Source organism: Giraffa tippelskirchi, chromosome 9, assembly GCF_054371585.1.
Source record: "Giraffa tippelskirchi isolate mGirTip1 chromosome 9, T2T-mGirTip1v1.2.pri, whole genome shotgun sequence".
NCBI lineage: Eukaryota > Metazoa > Chordata > Mammalia > Artiodactyla > Giraffidae > Giraffa > Giraffa tippelskirchi.
The window spans coordinates 54,201,351-54,218,462 of record NC_137283.1 but is presented as its reverse complement, the minus strand read 5'-3'; the positions used below and the strand labels follow the sequence as shown (position 1 = coordinate 54,218,462).

At 60.1% G+C, this 17,112-nt stretch overlaps 1 protein-coding gene across 2 annotated transcripts in view; it reads right to left on the bottom strand.

The window, feature by feature from the left end:
• Window positions 1-17,112, bottom strand: part of PLXND1 (plexin D1) — a 48,430-nt gene that overhangs the window by 9,913 nt on the left and 21,405 nt on the right. Inside the window, exons 6-20 of one of the 2 annotated variants that reach the window (XM_081526262.1) lie at window positions 16,218-16,395; window positions 15,953-16,061; window positions 15,419-15,521; window positions 10,628-10,732; window positions 7,884-7,973; window positions 7,577-7,670; window positions 6,576-6,730; window positions 5,630-5,781; window positions 4,448-4,547; window positions 4,217-4,356; window positions 3,330-3,497; window positions 3,152-3,269; window positions 2,731-2,994; window positions 2,478-2,627; window positions 1,504-1,618 (exon numbers count right to left, since the gene is read on the bottom strand). In XM_081526262.1, coding sequence (XP_081382388.1) covers window positions 1,504-1,618; window positions 2,478-2,627; window positions 2,731-2,994; window positions 3,152-3,269; window positions 3,330-3,497; window positions 4,217-4,356; window positions 4,448-4,547; window positions 5,630-5,781; window positions 6,576-6,730; window positions 7,577-7,670; window positions 7,884-7,973; window positions 10,628-10,732; window positions 15,419-15,521; window positions 15,953-16,061; window positions 16,218-16,395 — 2,041 coding nt within the window. The remainder of the gene's footprint in view (window positions 1-1,503; window positions 1,619-2,477; window positions 2,628-2,730; window positions 2,995-3,151; window positions 3,270-3,329; window positions 3,498-4,216; window positions 4,357-4,447; window positions 4,548-5,629; window positions 5,782-6,575; window positions 6,731-7,576; window positions 7,671-7,883; window positions 7,974-10,627; window positions 10,733-15,418; window positions 15,522-15,952; window positions 16,062-16,217; window positions 16,396-17,112) is intronic. The other variant, XM_081526263.1, reaches the window with a different exon arrangement.

Genomic DNA, 17,112 nt, shown 5'->3' with positions numbered 1-17,112 from the left:
TCATATGCTATAAAAATTATACAAATGAACTTATTTACGCAACAGAAACAGACTCCCAGATTTTGACACACTTATGGTTACCAAAGGGAAAAGGTGAAGGGAGAGATAGATCAGGAGTTTGGGATTGACGTATACACACTACTAATACAAAACAGATAACCAACTAGGGCCGACTGCATAGCACAGGGAACTCTACTCAATACTGTGTAACAACCTATATGGGAAAAGACTCTGAAAAAAGAAAGAACATAGGTATGTGTATAACTCAGTCCACTTTGGAGTACACCTGACACTACCACCACATTGTAAAGCAACTCTAATAAAATACAAATTGAAAAAGTAAACTGCTTGTGGAGCAAAAAGCATAAAATCATGGTCAACAGTGGATTTCTCTAGATATGAGAATTATGGGTGATTTCTATTCTCTTTTAACAGAAAAGTATTTATATATTCTACCTCTGCTTTCCCTAAAATTTTCTACCTTGAATATATTGCTTTTTAAAAACCAGCTTCATTGAGATAATACACATACCGTCTACATCTACAATCTATCTATAATTCACTGCCTTCTAGTATATTATGGGGTTGTGACACCAGCCACGATCTAATTTTAGCACACTTTTTCTGCCCCTAGGAGACCCACTACCACAAGTACTCAGTCCCTATCCACCTCCCGCCTGCCTCCAGGAGCCACTAATTTGCCTGGTGTTTATCGATTTACCTGTTCTGGACATTTCACAAATGGGACCAAACACCAGGTGGCCTTTTATATCGGCATCTTTCCCTTTACCATGACGATTTCAAGGGCCACCCATGCTGAAGTACGTGTCAGAACTTCCTTCCTTTTTATGACTTAATACTATTCCACCTTATGTCTAAACCACATTTTCTTTGTCCATTCATCAGCGGAGGGACATTCTGGGCAGTTGCCGCTGTTGGTGATGATGCATAAAGCTGCTATGACCTTTGTGCACAGGGGCTGGTGTGGACACGTGTTCTCATTCTCCTGGGCAGATGCCCAGGGTGGGGAACTGCTGGGTCACGCAGTAACGCTAACCTTTCGAGGAAACGGGTGGTGAGTCTGCCATAACAGCGGCACTAGTTCAATTCCCACCAGCAGTGTACAAGGGCTCCAACTGCCCTGTGACACTGAATATAGTACTTTTGTAACCATTATCTTAACAGGGGTATAGCCTACCTAACGCGTAGGTTCATCTTCCCCGAGCAGCCCTCTCAGAAACAGCTTCAGTAGCCCTACAGCCTCCAGACCATGGTGCCAAGTCCCTCTGCCCGGCACTCAGGGCTCGTCCGCCACGCTTTGTGCCGTTGCTGGACACCCTCCCCACCCCGCTCTGAGCGCCTAGCCTGCTCCCAGCTCCACACCTTTGTTCAATGTGCCCAGCCCATTACACCTCTGTCCTACCCACCGATCTTCAGAGGGGGCCCAGGCAAGGTGGGCAGGTCTGCCCTGCAAGGCTTCACGAGGTCGGGGGGGCTCCTTACCAACCACGGAGAGCAGCAGCAGGACACTGCAGATGACGATGGACACGATGATGGCGGTCTCGCTGCCCCCCAGCTGCAGCGTGGCGATGGTCTGATTGAAGTTCCCTACCTGGATCTGTCGGGGTGGGGGCGTGCGGTGAGAGAGTTGAAGCTTCCCTGGACAGACGCCCTGGCTCTTCTCCTCACTGGCTGTGTGGCCTGGAGCAAGGCACCTAACCTCTCTGAGCCTCGGATGCCCCAAGTATTAATAGAAGAGATAACCCCACCCGCCTCCTGGGGACGCTGTGAGGGCTACATGAGATGACGCTTGTCAAGCCCTTAGTCCTGGGCCTAGCATGGAAGGGGAGACTCAATAAATACAGAGAACTGTGATTACTAGTTCTGTGATGACTATGGGCAGTTCACAGAACCTGGTCTGTGAACTGAAGTATCTGCTGGGATACCCGAAGACCAGGGGAACAAGTGAGTTCTCAGGGCTCAGACAGCAGAACTGGGACTGGGGTGCAGGTGAAAAGAAGCTTCTGCAGTTCACAGCCATCGTGGGGTGCGTGTGCTGTCAGAAAGGGAGTGAGCTCCCTGTCCTAGGAGGCATGCAAGCAGGTACAGTGCAGAAGAGATCCCCTTTTCTGGGCCCTCTCCCCACCTCTCCTGCTTCCCTCCCTCTGTGACTCGGCATGGTGACTGGCGGCCCAGACTGTGGGTATACCACCAGGTGGAATAGGGACCACCTCTCATGGCCTCTGAGAATCCCCCCCATTAGGCCCAGCTGGGGTCCTGAACAGGTCACTCAGTTCTTGGGTCTTGAGTTTCCTCATCTGCCCAGTGGGGACATAAAGCTCTCCTGTCTGAGCTCCTGAACTTGACGGTGCTCAGCTGAGATGCACCGGACGGGCGCGGGGGCAGCTGATCGGGCCTTGGGGGCAGGACCTGGGGTGGGGGGGATCACCCCTGCCTCCGGTGCCCGGTCCACTCACTGTGATGGGCAGCTGCCCCTCGGCCGTGCCCAGGGACTCGTTGACGGAGCAGTGGATGACTCTCTCGGAGACGATCTGGATGTCGCAGGCCACCTGGCCGATCTTGACGCGGTACTCGTGACTTTCGAGCCCCAGGCCATCCTGCTCCTTCTGCGGGAGCAGAGGGGGTGCTCACCCGGGGCCCGGGGCGGAAACCGATCTGCTCATGCCCCGCGCCCCCGGCCCCCTGCGGCTGGCACCCACGGGCGCTCACGTGGATCACCAGGGTGAGGGGCTCCCCAGGGTGGTGCTTGATCCACTTCTCCCGCTTGGCCGTGGAGAACTGCGGGTCGGGGAGGTAATCCAGGCGGAACTGGCTGCCCCGCTGGGCCTCTTCGGGCTCCAGCAGCTCCTCGGCCACCACCGCCTCGTCTGCGTAGACCCGGCCGTTGAGGAAGAAGTCCACGGGGGCCGAGGCGTTGCTTAGCGCCCCGGGTGACGGGCAGGTGATGAGGGTGGAGTTGAGGACCTTGCAGAGCTGGAGGGGGGGCCACAGGGGCCAAAATGGGGGATGGGATGGACAGTCGGCGGGGGAAACATGGAAGGAGGGGGGTCAAAGATGAGAAGACGCGGCATGGGAAGGCCTGGTCAGCCGGGGGCTGCAACCACCCTGCCCGCCAGGGCCTCGCCCTCACCGTGGGCTCCCGGCCGATGTGGTGCACGGCCATGGACACCTTCTGCACCATATGGAAGCGTTTGCCAGCCACCGTGATGGTCCTGCCGCCACTGCGGGGTGCGGGGAGACAGCAAGCCCTGTGAGCCCAAAGCAGCCACAGAGCATGCCCTGGCTGAAGGGCGCTGCCCGGGTCTCACCTGACGTGACTGCGGTGGGGACTGATGGCCGTGATGACCGGGTTCGGCATGTACTGGAAGCTGAGGCCGCCGCGCACGCAGCCCCGCTGCTCGAAGCGCACACACACGGGCACCACAGCCGGCAGGGCGCCCCCTGGCACCGTGCAGGCGATGCTGGCGTCCGAGCGCCTGCGGGAGGAGCGGCAGGCCTTGTCAGCACACACTCGCCTCCCGCTGCCGCCCCTGCCCATCACCCCATGGCCCTGAGCCACCCCCCTGCCGGCCCCCGCCTCACACAGACACCGTTTCCACATTCCCACTGCCGCACCTGTGCTCGGGCCGCCCACCCCACCCTGGACACCTCCCCTTCTCCTCTCTGATCCTGCCCCGTCCCACCTCCTCCAAGAAACCTTCCCAGAGAAACCCTCCCGGCTCCCGCCCCTGCAAGGGCTCTGCCCCTACAGCCCTTCCTGAAAGCCCGGGTTCCTCCCAACCCCAACCCCACTGGATGTTCCTAGTTCCCGCGAGACTGCGGTCCCCTGAGGGCCGAGACACTGGGGCGCGTCGTGTGCCCATCAATGGGACCTGGTACACATTAAGTGCATAATACAGACGGGCATTTCACTGAGAGGTTCTGGACCACGCCCCTGCCTCTGGCCACAGCCCTAGGCCAGCGGCAGGTCTCAGACTATGCACAACCGTCACGTTTTCACCGCAGGTTAAGGTCACTTATGAAGGGCACAGTACTCCCCCCTACTCCTGGGTACTGTCCATACTGGGTGAGAACAGTGAGGCTGAGAGGGAGGAAGGGGCCTGGCCAGGGGACACAGCCAGTGAAGGCCCCGGTGATGCTCGGTGCAAGGACATTCCCCTCCCAGCCCTCCGGCCCCCCCAGACCAGGGACTTACAGCAGCTCCGTGCAGGGCTCCGTGTTATTCACCAGGACCTGGAGCTCAGAGCCCACATGGAGGTCACTCCCGTGGATGGTGATCCTGGTGCCCCCCGCTTTGGGGCCCATGGTGGGCTCCAGGGAGTGGACCAGGGGCAGCTGTGGGGAAGAAGGCAGGTGGTGAGGCCCCAGGCCAGCCCGGGATGAGCCTGGCAGGGTGTTGGTGGGGGGGCAGGCTGCATTCCCTTACCACGTAGGAGAAGCGCTCCCGAGACCTGCCCTCCTTGGAGGCGTTCACCGTCACCACGTCCGAGAATGCCTCTGGGGCTGGGCCCGTGGCGCACACGATCCTGGGTGGGGGAGGCGAGTCTGGTCAAGGAGCAGCCGGGGTGGCCCGGGGGCCAGGCAGGCGCCCCCTGGTTTCTCCCTCGAACGATGCCCCCCCCCCAACTCCAGGACATGTGAGCCTCGCCTCCTTGCACTCAGCCCCCCGCACCCACTCAGCTGGGACTGGCACCTGGGCCAGGACACCCAACGGCGTCACCCTTGTCGAAATCCTGAAACAATTCCCGATCAGTTGGAAAATAGCCACTGAGTCCTCAGGTGTCACCCTGGTGCCGAGCTCTTCTCTGGGACTGCCCTCCCCGAGTCTACCACAATTTTGCCACTAGTAGACATGGGACTGGATAAGATGGTCGTTTGTCGTCGTTTAGTTGCTAAGTCGTATCTGACTCTGGAACCCCATGGTCTACAGCCCCCCAGGCTCCTCTGTCCATGGGATTTTCCAGACAAATATACTGCAGTGGGTTGCCATTGCTTCCTCCAGGGGATCTTCCCAATCCAGGGATCAAACCCATGTCTCCTGCATTGGCAGGCAGCTTCTTTACCGCTGCGCCACCAGGGAAGCCCAAGGGGATACTTGAAAGTTCTCCAACCATGAGAACATCTGCTGGGCTGGGAGACTGACGCCCTTATCTGCAAGCCTGGCTTATGGCCTCTGGAAAGGAAACCGAGCTCGGTCCCTGCCCACGACATTTCCTCGACCTCTGGGCCGGGCCCCACGGCTGCAGGCCCAAGTCTCTGCACACACCAGCAGACCTGCACTTTCTTAACTGCAGTTTTTTCCATCAGAGCGAGGCTTCTGTGGAAGCAGGGCTGCTCAGGGGAACCTGGGAGGGCTTCCCGGGGGAGCAGGCTCTGGAGTGGTGAAGCAGGGAAGGGCAGGACGCGTGGCGGGAATGGTCTGAGCAAAGTCTGGGAGACCCGGGAGTGAGTGATTTCTGGGGAGCAGAAAGGATCCAGGGATGGTGGGGTGGTTGAGGGCAGAGGGGAGGGTGCGGAGGGCGAGGGGAGGGCAGAAGTGCAGCTGGCACTTCCGGGTGGGTGGGGCCTGCAGGTCACTGAAGGGCCCCCCGGACCGCCCTCTACTCACTCCTCTGACACCGTGTATCTGTCGGCCAGTGGCTCACAGGCCACGCTGCCGATCCACACGCCGTGGGCCACGTCGCTCAACCGCCGGCCCAGGTTCCTGCCGCGGATGGTCAGCCGGGTCCCGCCGTCCAAGGGGCCGCTCAGGGGCTCAATCTGCCAGGCGATCAGAGAGACGGGAGGATGGGGCTCTGAGGCTGGGGTGTCCGGGGAGGCAGGGCCAGGCAGACCCGCCGCTCAGGGGAGGCTCTGAGAGCGCTGGCCCTGCCGGCCACCTGGCAGGTCACCAGGGCTGCCAGTGGGGATGTGTGTGACATGCAGCCTGCTCAGGGACAGTAGGGACAGAGCCAGTTCTACTGGAGGGGTGTCTCCTGGGGACGCTGAGGTCCATTCCCCATGGCCACGGGGACCCATGTCTGACCACGTGACCCTAAATCCCAGGCAGAACTGACTGGGCCTAAGACAGGCATGTGAACCAGGCTAAGGCAAACAGAACCCTTCCCTGAGACTTTTTCTTAATTAAAAATGAGGCTCGTGGGTTACCCCAGTTTTCCCCTTATCAGCAAGGGTTCCCAGACCTCGCTATAAAGACCCTCAGCCCCAGCCTCTCTTCCACCCCAGACTCCAAAGCCAGCCCGTTCGTAGCCCTCTCCACCTTCTTTATGCAAATCATCTCCTTTCTCATCGTTGTCCCCCAACCCCAGCTGAACCATGAGCTCTGTGAAGACAGGCACGTGTGTGTTCACTGCTGTGTCTCCAACCCTGGGACAGGGGGCGGGGGGACCTGGCACCCACTGGGTGCTCGGCGGGTGACAGCGCGTGGGGGCCCGGGTGTGTGCAAACATATGAGCTTCGGGTCCCTGAGCCTGTGTGGTGCGCTGTGGGTGTGCATGTTCAGGCGTGCGGCTGTGACAGGTCCCCGGCGGGGGAGGGGACAGGGGGGTGCTTACCGCTCGGATCTCGGGGGCGGGGCAGGTGCCAGGCGGGGGCTGCAGGGTCCCCCGCGGGCGGCAGCCGTCACTCCACACACACAGGTGGCCCAGATCTTCCCGGCCCAGGCACTGGGAGCAGTCAGGGCTGCCCACGGCGCAGTTGTAGACCTCCACTGCGGGAGACACGGAGGTGGCCCAGCTCAGCTGGGTCTTGCTTCTTAAGAGTCAGGACCTCATGAAGCTCTTAGTACCTTCTCCAACCCCCAGCCCCACCCCAGGGGTGTGCTAATAATAAGCACAGTGCAGCCACTGCCCCATTAACAGTCATCCTCATGGAGATCCTATCCAGTGGGGGTTGTTTATCAGGCCCAATTGACAGATAAAAGGATGAGGCTCAGAGAGACAGAGTGACTTGCCCGAGGTCACACAGCCTGTGAGTGGGAGAGCTGGAGTCACAGCCAGGCCCGAGCGGGTCTCCTGAGTCCCCAGCGGAGCTCTGGGAGGAGCACAGGGTGGGTTCCCCAGGGCATACAAGCTGGTTCTGGGGCTTCTGTCTGGGACCTTATAGTACAGAAGTGGGGCCGGAGGTGGGGTGCACATGCACAGGCCCCCCCCGAACAGAAAGGCCCTTGGTGAGTTGATTCGACATGGATAATAAGAGCAAGGCCCCCACCCACCATCTAGGGGCGCAGGCTGTGTCCCAGACAGCCTTGCAGGGCTCTGCATACGTCGTCTCAGCACACCCTTGCCCCCGCCCTCTGCAACCGGGCCTGCGCTTCACGGGAGGACCCTGAGGCTGAGAAAGGGCAGGTGAGTGGGTGCTGGGGCAGCACAGCCGCGGGCATGCGGGCGCCTCGAGGGCATGGTGCCAGCCCAGAGGAGCGGCTCCACAGTTAGGTGCGGAGTGAGCAAGAGGGCACAGAGAGGCGGGGCCGGGATCTGAGAGACAGTGTGTGTCAGGGAACAGTGGGGGGACACTGGAGCGCTGGACGGCCATGTGAGGTTGGGGGGGCTCCCACCTGTCACAGGGTCAGGGCTGTCCAGGAAGCGGGCCGGCCGCCCCTTTAGTTGGAGGCTGAGCGGAAATACCTGGCTCTTCTGGGCCGTGTGCAGCTGCAAAAGATGGGGAAATGCGTGACGGGTGTGGGCGCTGTCTGGGTCTTTGTCAGGGGGAGGGCGCATCGGGGGAGAGACGGGGGCAGGGCTGTTGGGAGCAAGGGGACCAGAAAGGGGAGGCAGAAAGGAAGACGTGTATGCATCTGGACGTGGGCAGGCCTGCCCTTCCCCTCCGCCCCTCTGCCCCCACCGTGATGCCCCGTCGCTCACCACCACTTGGTTGCAGCGTACGGCCGATTCGTTCACCCACACAGCCTCAAAGGTCTCCTCTGGACCAAAGCTACACTCCAGGGCTGCACCCTGCGGGAAACGGGGGTCAGGGGGCATCCAGGAAGCACCCACCGCCCCCCACCTTCTTCAGGACACCAGAGACTGCTGTCCCGAGGAGTGGGCGGGGTCTCTCTCCCTGGACTGCATCTCCTCCAGAATGCTCCTTCCTGGCCCAATGTCTGGCAGAGGCGGGGGCGGGGGTGGGGGGTTCACATGAACACCCAGAACTCTGGCCTTGTGCTCTCATGCCACTAAAAACCTCACCGACAACTTCCGGTGGCCTAACCCCGGGGCCTTTCACTCCGCTGGTAAAGCCCCGACTCTTCGGCACAACCAGCACTTACAAGGTTCATCCCAGGAGACTCCATCTGCCCTGCAGCCTCAAAACCCTCCACGGCTGCCCCCACGGCCTGGGATCAGTCACACAAGACGCGGGTCAACAACGCACACGCCGGCCTGCCCTCAGCCTTTGCCCAAGTCCATGCTTCCCTCCCAGCAAACCTCAACACAGCCTTCAAAATCCAGCTCAAATGTCCCATGTTCCAAAAACCTTCCCAGACCTCCCCCGACCCAAATCACGGGGACACCCCTCACTTGAGCATCCATCCGTTTGGCAATGAATATTAGGGTGTGTGCTAGGGGCTTCATTGAGCTCCTACAGCCTTCCACAACCCTGCATGCCAAGGACCTCCCCTATCCCCTGCCCAGGCTCTATCTACACCTGTCTCTCCACCCGCTGGAGGAGGGCGGTGCTGGGTTTCGGCCCCTCTGACACCCCAGGAAGATGGCAGTTGAAAGAGCTCAGGCTCTACCTTAACACAGGCCCACTCAGGTTCAAATCCCACCTCTGCGACTTCCTAGCTGTAATGAGTCTGTGCAAGTGGCTCCTTCTCTCTGAGCTGCGTGGGTCTCTAAACTCAGCAACGGAAAGAGACTCCCCTACTCTGCAGGAACCGGACACCATGTGTCTTTAGTGGGTTGCATGCTGTGGGGGCCTAATATATGCTGGCTGTGATCAGTACACAGGAAGTGCTCAATAAATGCTTGCTGGGGGTGGGAGGTGGGGAATAAACAGGGCCAATTCCCCAATGCCATCTTGCCCTCAGCCCAGCACAGGCCCCCCAGGAGCAGCCATTGGTAAATATTTGCTGAGTGAACAAACTCAGGTTTCAAGAGTGCTAGGCCAGCCGCGTGGCAGGACTTCCTGTTTATGTCCCTGTCGTTGGCAGATGTGCTACCCTGAGGAGAAAGCAGGTCGGCCACCCCCCGGCCCTGCCCCCTCCCTGCTTCACTACGAAACTAACACAGGGAAGTGGCTGTTGACAGGCTGAGAGCTCCTGTATCCCTGCCACGCTGAGCTGGGTCTCCTGAGTCCCTAGGCTCATGGCAGCTGGACAGCCTGCCTGGGGCTCTGCTGGGTGTGGGCTCCGTGGACCAGGCTGCTGCAGAGCCCAGGCAGAGTCAGAAGCAGGCCCAGGGCAAGGCAGGCCAGGATCACCGAGGCCCCGTGAAGGCAGACAGGGGCCCCCCAATTACACTCTGCTCAAAAGCAGGAGGCAGGACCCACACTCAGGCTCTGGGCCTCCCCGACCCAAGCTCCGGCAGCCCAGGGGAGCAGCATGGCCTTCCCCGCTCCAAATGCCCCAGAAGCTCTGCCCCAACCACCGTGGGAAGGAGCCCCAGGACCGAGGGCACAGCTCCCCCCCAGCCCCTCATGGGGTGGCAGCCCCTGCCAGGAGGCTCCCCGACACATTCCAGATGCCCGGCACGTGGCCCCCACGTGTGACAGTCGTCAAGGGCCTCAGCTCCCCCGTGGAAGCGACAGATGGCGAGTCCCCGAGAGCTGGGGAGGGGGTGGCTGGCATGCGTCCAGGACTTGTCAACGCTTCCCACCCAGGACGCTCCTCCAGGAGGGACCCAGCAAGGGGCGGCGTCCCTTCCCCCAGCCCAGATGGGTGGGTGGGTGGGGGGCGTGGGCAGGGAAGGCTGGTGGTGGGGAAGAGCACTGGACAAGGAGTCCAGGGCTAGGGTGCGAGTCTAGCCCGATGCCGTGTGCCCTGGAGGCATCTGTTTCCCCTTCCTGGGCCTCACTCTCTCCACTGGGACAATGGGGATGGGGCAGCCCAGGGGGTCTCGGGCCATTCTCCAGGGAAGATGTGTCAGCCTCAAACTGGGTGGGTGAGTGGTATGTCCAGGGTCACAGCCCAGCCTGGGGGCAGGGCAGGGTGGACATGGACAAAGTCACCCATGGGCTGCAGCACTGGGCGGGGCTGGGCCTGTCAGGGGGGAGCATCACAGGGGAGAGGGTCTGGGGGTCCCGGCCAAACCCTCCTTTCCTGCAGGAGCTAGGGGCAGCTGGCTGTCTCCACGGCCTGTGCCCACCACCCACCTTCCCTCCCCCTACCTCCATGCAACCAGGGCAGGGCTTTCTCCAACAAAGCCGAGAAACTCAGAGGGAGAAAACCAAAGTATGGGACTTCCCTGGTGGTCTAGTGGCTAAGACTCCAAGCTCCCAATGGAGAGGGTCTGAATTCGACCCCTGGTCAGGGAACTAGATCCCACGTGCGGCAACTAGAGATCCTGCGGCAACTAGAGATCCTGCATGCTGCAACTAAGCCCTGGGCAGCCAAATAAATAAAAAGCGGAAAAGCAAAGCAGGGGTTGTGGGCCCCACCCCTGCTTACCTGGAAGAAGGTGGCGTTGGCCAGGTGCACCGGGATGCTCTGGGAGCTGCCCGTGGGCATGGGGGCCAGGGAGGAGGGCAGGATCTGCGGGCAGTCCTGAGGGCTCTGCAGTCAAAACACAAGGAAGTGGGGCTAACCCTGGGGCGTTTTGGAGGAGACGGGATTCACGACCACCCCAGCCAGCCGGTGCAGTCCCATCTCCCTCGGGAGGCGCCGGGCAGCCTATGCAGTGAGGAACTGCTACTAATAAAATGACAGACACACCCACTGCCTCCCACACACGATCTCACCTGATCCTACGAGCGGGAAGGTGTATTGGCCCCATTTCACAGACGAGGAGACTGAGGCACAGAAAGAGGCAGTAACCTGCCCAGTGGAACCGAGTCCCCATGGCCACTGCACGGGGAGCCTCTCAGGCGAGACCTCCCCAGCTCTGGGCCTCGTCTTTCCCCAGCTGTAAAATGAGGCACTGTGCCCACTTTCTGAGGCTCCCTCCAGGTCTGGAATTCCGGTTTCCAGAAGGACACACAATGAATGATTCACAAAAGAGGAAACCTCAGACTTCGGAGCGGCCCATGAGAAACAGGGTGTGAGGCTGCACACCCCTCCCCACTGCCTGCATGTGTCACGGGCCTTGAGGGGGGGCCTGGGCATCCGCATTCCCGTGTCGGATATGGAGTCACTGTTGTTGTTTAGTCACTTAGTCATGTCTGACTGTGACCCCAGGGACTGGAGCACACCAGGCTTCCCTGTCCCTCACTACCTCCCGGAGTTTGCTCAAACTCAGGTCCATTGAGTCGATGATGCCAACCAACCGTCTCATCCTCTGCCACCCCCTTCTCCTCCTGCCTTCAATCTTTCCCAGCATCAGGAGCCACTGAGGCTACTCCACAAAAAGAAGTAAGTAAGAGAAGGGGAGGTATGAACCTGAGGTCAGAGGGCAGAGCGGCTCTTTGAATTCCCATCGGTCTGGTTCTCGGGCCAGAGACTGGGGTCTGAAACTGAGGACCGAGGTGAGAGATAGGGACCCAGGGTCTTTTCTCAGTATTGTTAATCAGACAAGGACCCTCAGGGGCCAGCATGAAACCAGAGCTCAAGGGATACCAATGCTTTACTTATTATCATTAACCATGGTCATAAATAGTGACCACAGTAGCAACAGTGGTTAGTGGCCAGCGCCCACAGCCCTCCATGTGCACCTGGACAGTTCTGAGCACCCTGTGCTGTAGTAATTCACCAAACCCTCCTCCCAAAAGCCCTATGAGGTGGGTACCATTGTTATACCCACTTGACAGACTGGAACACTGAGGCACAGAGAAAGAAAGTGGTACGCCCAGGGTGGAATGGGCAGCACAGCGGGCTCTAGTGGAGCAGACCCTTCTGCTGACCCCCAGGCCAGACATAGTGCCCAGACGATGAGCTTCCCTGGGAGCGTTGCCTGCTGCCGACCACAGGGGCCTGGACCAAGGAGGCCACCTGGCTGGGCCAACACTGCAGGGCTTCAAGGCAGGAGCTGGTGTCCGGCTTGCTGTGTGACACGCAAGTCTGTCCCTCCCTTGAGCGGCCGTCCTGAGCCATTCCATGTGTAAACCCCGTGGAATTTCGGGGAATGGAACCCACATGTTTCCAATCGGGTTTCACCGCCGCTGCCAGCCCGCTTCACAGCTGGCTGGGGGCCCTGTGGCTGCGACCCTGGCTCCGCCCCAGCCGAGGGGAGGTGGCCAGCAGCGGGGGCTGCAGGCATGTGGGTCCAGAGGAAACGACGCGGGACCATCCCCAAGGGCCGTACTCTCCTTCATCTTCATAACCCACCTTGGACCCTTGTACCCATTCTACGGAGTGGGCAAGCCTGGGAGAGTGTGCGTGTGTCTCTGCCCTCTTTCAGCACCTCCCCCAGGGTCGCTAATCTCCTCTCCTGGGGACGGCTGTCCAAGTGTGCCTGCATCTCCCCACCCTACAGGCCTGTGGTTTGGGAGGACTGACCCTCCTTCCTAGCCCCAGGGATGGGCAGGCACCCAGGCCTGTCCTGGGCTCAGCGATTGGTTCAGGGAGTGAATGTGACCCAGTCCCCCTGGAAAACTTCCGCAGAACCAACGAGAAGGAGGGTCTCCTGGGATTCCCGGGGATCAGGACGCTGCCCAGGGCTGCTAAGGCGTCTTGGGGCCAAGGGGGAGGGCCTGCCGGAGCACGGAGGCCACTCAGAGGGGTAGGGATGACGCTGCCCTGATGATGCTGGCAGAGCCCCCGGATCCAGCTGAGCCCGAAGGGGGTGCCGCTCCTCGGACTCTGTACTCACACAGGCGGACCGATTCTGCTGGGGCCACGGCTGGTGGCTCGCAGAGCATCGCGGCCTCCTCGTCCCATCCCAAGCCAAACCATCAAAGCCTTAGGGACAGGCTGAGTGACTTCTCCCCTTGGCCAGGGTAGAGCCTCCAGACTTGGGAAACCGCGGCCGCTGACCCATCTCTGGGCAGAGCCGAGACAGGAGAGCAGGAGCTAGGGCAGCGCGTGAGGCCACGGTGGGGTCTCGCCCGACTCTGCGCTAGAGTTCACAGACTCCCCCACGGTCTTTCCACGTGTGAGGGTTGAGAGCTGGGGACTCAACCCAGTGGAGCACTGAGTGGCCCCGGGGCCCTGAAACCACCTGACCTGCTTGCTCCCTGCCTTTCTGCATCGCCTTGCCCCCTACATTCCCACCAAACCGCCCTCTCCACCAGCTCCTAAGGAAGCCACTGTCATGGAGGTGCCCAGCCAGGCTCCCCCAACCCAGGGAGCATCTGCCCAAACCCTTGCTGCTTCTAAGGCCTAACATCACCCCGCCTTGGGGAAGCCACCTCCTCCAGGACAACTGGAAGGGGCGGAGGCAGTGGCCTTCTCCACTCCCTTCCCCTCCTTGGAAAAAAGCTGCAGCCCTCCTCGCAGCATCCTGTACCCCCTACTTCCTTCCTCTGGGGCCCACGAGGCAACGGGAAGTCAGGAGACACAGTCCCTGGCTCGCGCCTGCCCAGAGACCCCTCCCCAGCCTGGCCCAAGCCCTGCGGCCTCCACGACCGACTGGCTCTTAATTAAACGCCGGATTAAGCAGCAGGCCAGGCCCAGGCAGGGGCAGCCTCTTCTCCCACTGGACTACCATAATCCTCTGAGACAGGCCCCCTCTGTACCCCAAAGCATCCCTGACCCGCAGACCTCGGGTGTGGGGTGGGGAGAGGGGGGCTCCCTGGGGGCACTGCCCCGGAAACACCTCCAGGCTGGCGAGCTCCTATGCGTCTGCCAGAACCTGGCAGAAGGTTCCCCTCCCGAAGAAGTCCTCCCAGCAGAGGGGCCACCTACGGTGTGTCAGGTACGAAGCTGGTGTTGCTCCAGAGCCCCCTTTGAGAGAGGCTGCCTTTCAGAGATGGGGAGACGGGCACAGAGAGGTGGATCTCACAGCCACAACTCACGCCTCAAGCTCTTGGGTTCATCATGGGGAGGGCAGAACTATGTCTAATTGGCTTCTCTCCCAGCGGGCACCAGGGTTGCTTTCTAGGGATGCAGGAGGGGTCCCAGTGACCTCTCCCTGCTGGGAGCCAGGGCCTTGGGGGTCACACTGATTACCTCAATTGTGCCATCTGGAAAATGGGTGGGAACTCCCCTTTCCTGAAGAGATGAGCTGCAGGCAAGAACCTGGTACCTCACCCCAAGCCTCTCATGGCCCTGATACAAGACAGAGGATCCAGCAGGTGGGCCTGACAGGGGGATGAGCTGGCATATGACCTGGCACCATCCTGGTCCAGCCATCCCACCCTGGCACCCACCGCAGTCCAGCTGTCCCACCTTAACCAGTCTTGGGAGTCCCATGTGGTCGTCCATGGGACAAGGCTGGGACAGCCGTAGAGGTTCTCTGGGTGAAGACGCGACACCACCCCGTAAGTGAACACACCCAAACCAGCAGGCGGCAAGGTATGTGGTGCCTTGGCCTATGTCTCTGCCCGTCCCCGCCCTCCCCAACACGCCCGCCCTGTGTAACTGATGGCATGCTGTCCCCCAGCTCAGGGCACCGTCAGGACGGCCGAACAAGAGGACCTGGGAACCTGTGGCTCTGGAGGTCACTTGCTTTCTTTACTCTTCGAGAGTCACAGCAATCCCCGGCCCTGGGGCCCCAGTGCCCATGGGAGACGGAGACTGGGGTCTTTTGGCCCAGCCCTTGACTTGGGGAAGCGGGGAGAACACGGGCTGCCAACAAGAGGGGCTTCGATTCAAGGCCCAAGCCTGGTACTCCCTGACCTGCTAGGGTCACTGAAAATGTTGAAGGTAAAATTGAAAATGAGTATGACGTGCAGAAAGGGGCCTTGTCCTAAAAGGCTGGACGTGTAAATGGGCTCAGGCTTTCTGGGGGTCAGCTGAGCTAAAAGTGTGGGCTTTCACCCCAAAATGCCATGTTGAAGAACTGGGCTCCAGGGGACAGTCAAGGCCATGCAATGCCCTGCACATATGAGAACACAAAAAGGAAACAGGAGAGCTCAGCATGTCCAACAACAGGGGCTTGGAGGGGCTTCCTCGGTGGCTCAGATGGTGAAGAATCTGCCTGCAATGCAGGAGACCCGGGTCCAACCCCTGGGTCGGGAAGATCCCCTGGAGAAGGGAATGGCGACAGGGGATTGGTTACATGCACCGTGACGATGAGCCCCACGCGGCGGCTGTTAAAGCTGGAGCCAAGGAAGACAACGTAATGACAAGGAAATGTTCTCAACATGCTAAACGGAAAAAAAAAAAGGAACAGTGGAGGCAGAGGGCACCCTGGGCCTGGCTTACCGTGGGATTGGGTGAGGCCGCACACCGAGACTGGTTGGAGACACAGGCGTGCTGCTGGGTGCACCAAAAACAGGGCCACTGTGTTGACAGGCAGCTGGTGCAGCTGAAAGACAAAGGGGTACCACCCCTCAGCTACCTGGCTCCCCATCCGCGTGCCCAGCAACGGAGACCCGGGACAATCCTAGCACAGTGAAACGAGGTCTTGCTCAACATCAGAGCTGCCCAGAGGGGCTGGGCATTTTGTAAGATAATGAGCTCCCCAGCGCAGGAGGTATGCAAGGAGGAGACAGGCAAGCAGGGCCTCCAGGAGACTAAGTTAGGTGTAATCAAAGCACTTTTCTCAGCCTCGACTAGCCTGGGTGCTCACAGGCGCCAGGCACAGTGGGTGATGAGAGTTTGTTGCACAAATGAGCCAGCAGGTGAACAGCCAAGGGTCCCGTCTGCCTCTGGGACACCGTCATTTTTCTTGCGGAGGCTTCCCCGAGAGCAAAGAGTCCTGCCCCCACCGGAAGCTAGCCCCCACACCCTACTCACGCCGTGTGTGGGTACACCTGCCCAACCCGGCCGCAGTCATAGATGGTGAAGCTGGCCCTGACGATGTTCTGCCCATGGACCCTCACCGACATCTCGACGGTCACGTGGTCTGGAACAGAGCAGGGCGTCCAGGGAGAGAAGGACAAGGGGGCAGGGAGGTCCACCGACACCAGAGGCTGTGCCATCAGGACCCCCCATGCCTGAGAGTCCACCATCTGAGGGCCCTCATCGGCCGTCCCCGCGGCCCGGGCCATGAGGTGCCTACCTTGGTGGGGCGGGAAGGGCGGGAACTGATCCTTGGGCAGGAGGTTGCAGTAGGCGATCTGGTGGCCGAAGGCTGGGCCCGGGACCCGAGCCACCGTGCGGATGCCGTGGCCATAGTCACAGGCCATCTCCATGCCGCTGAGGCTGGGCAGGCTCCCTGAGATCTGCAGGATCATACCCTGGAGGCCAGGGACCCTTAGCTGGGGGTGCGGGGGGTGGGGGAAGGCCTTGCCTCACACCGCCCCACCCCCACCCCAGAACCTGGGGAGAAGAGGTGGTCAGTGGCCTTGACTCCAGGCCAGAGGGATGCAGCCAATGTGGGCCTCAGTTTCCCCATCTGCAAAGTGAAACTGACCACCTTACAGAAGCCAGAGGCTCTGCACGATCTGGCCCCTGGACCTTGGATGTCAGCCTCTTAACACTCTCTCAAATCATGAGTCTTGTTCCCACCCCAGGGCCTTTGCACTGGCGGGTCCCTCTGCCTAGACGCTCACGCTGGCTTGCTATCGCTGTTCGGATGTCATCTTGCAGTGAGCACCCCCACCCAGACCTGATCTAAAATGTCAATACTGTCCCCCCAAGCTGCTCGCTCTGCACCCCGTCCTCTGCTCTGCTTCCTTCTTCTCCATAGCACTTATCACCATCTTGGCATTTTATCTTGTTTCTGTTCTCTCTTCTGGGAGTGTGTCCACCCCTCGAGAGCCAGAGGTTTGTCTGTCTTATTCACTGCTGTGTCCCCAAGTCCAGGACTGTACATGGCACACAGAAGGTGCTCAATAACACCTACTGTTGTTGATGAACGAATAAATGAACGAATGGATGGACAAAGCCCTGCTTGACCAGAGGACGTATGTGCAGGACTGTGATGTGTAACGATGAGAGGGGAGCGTGGGAGC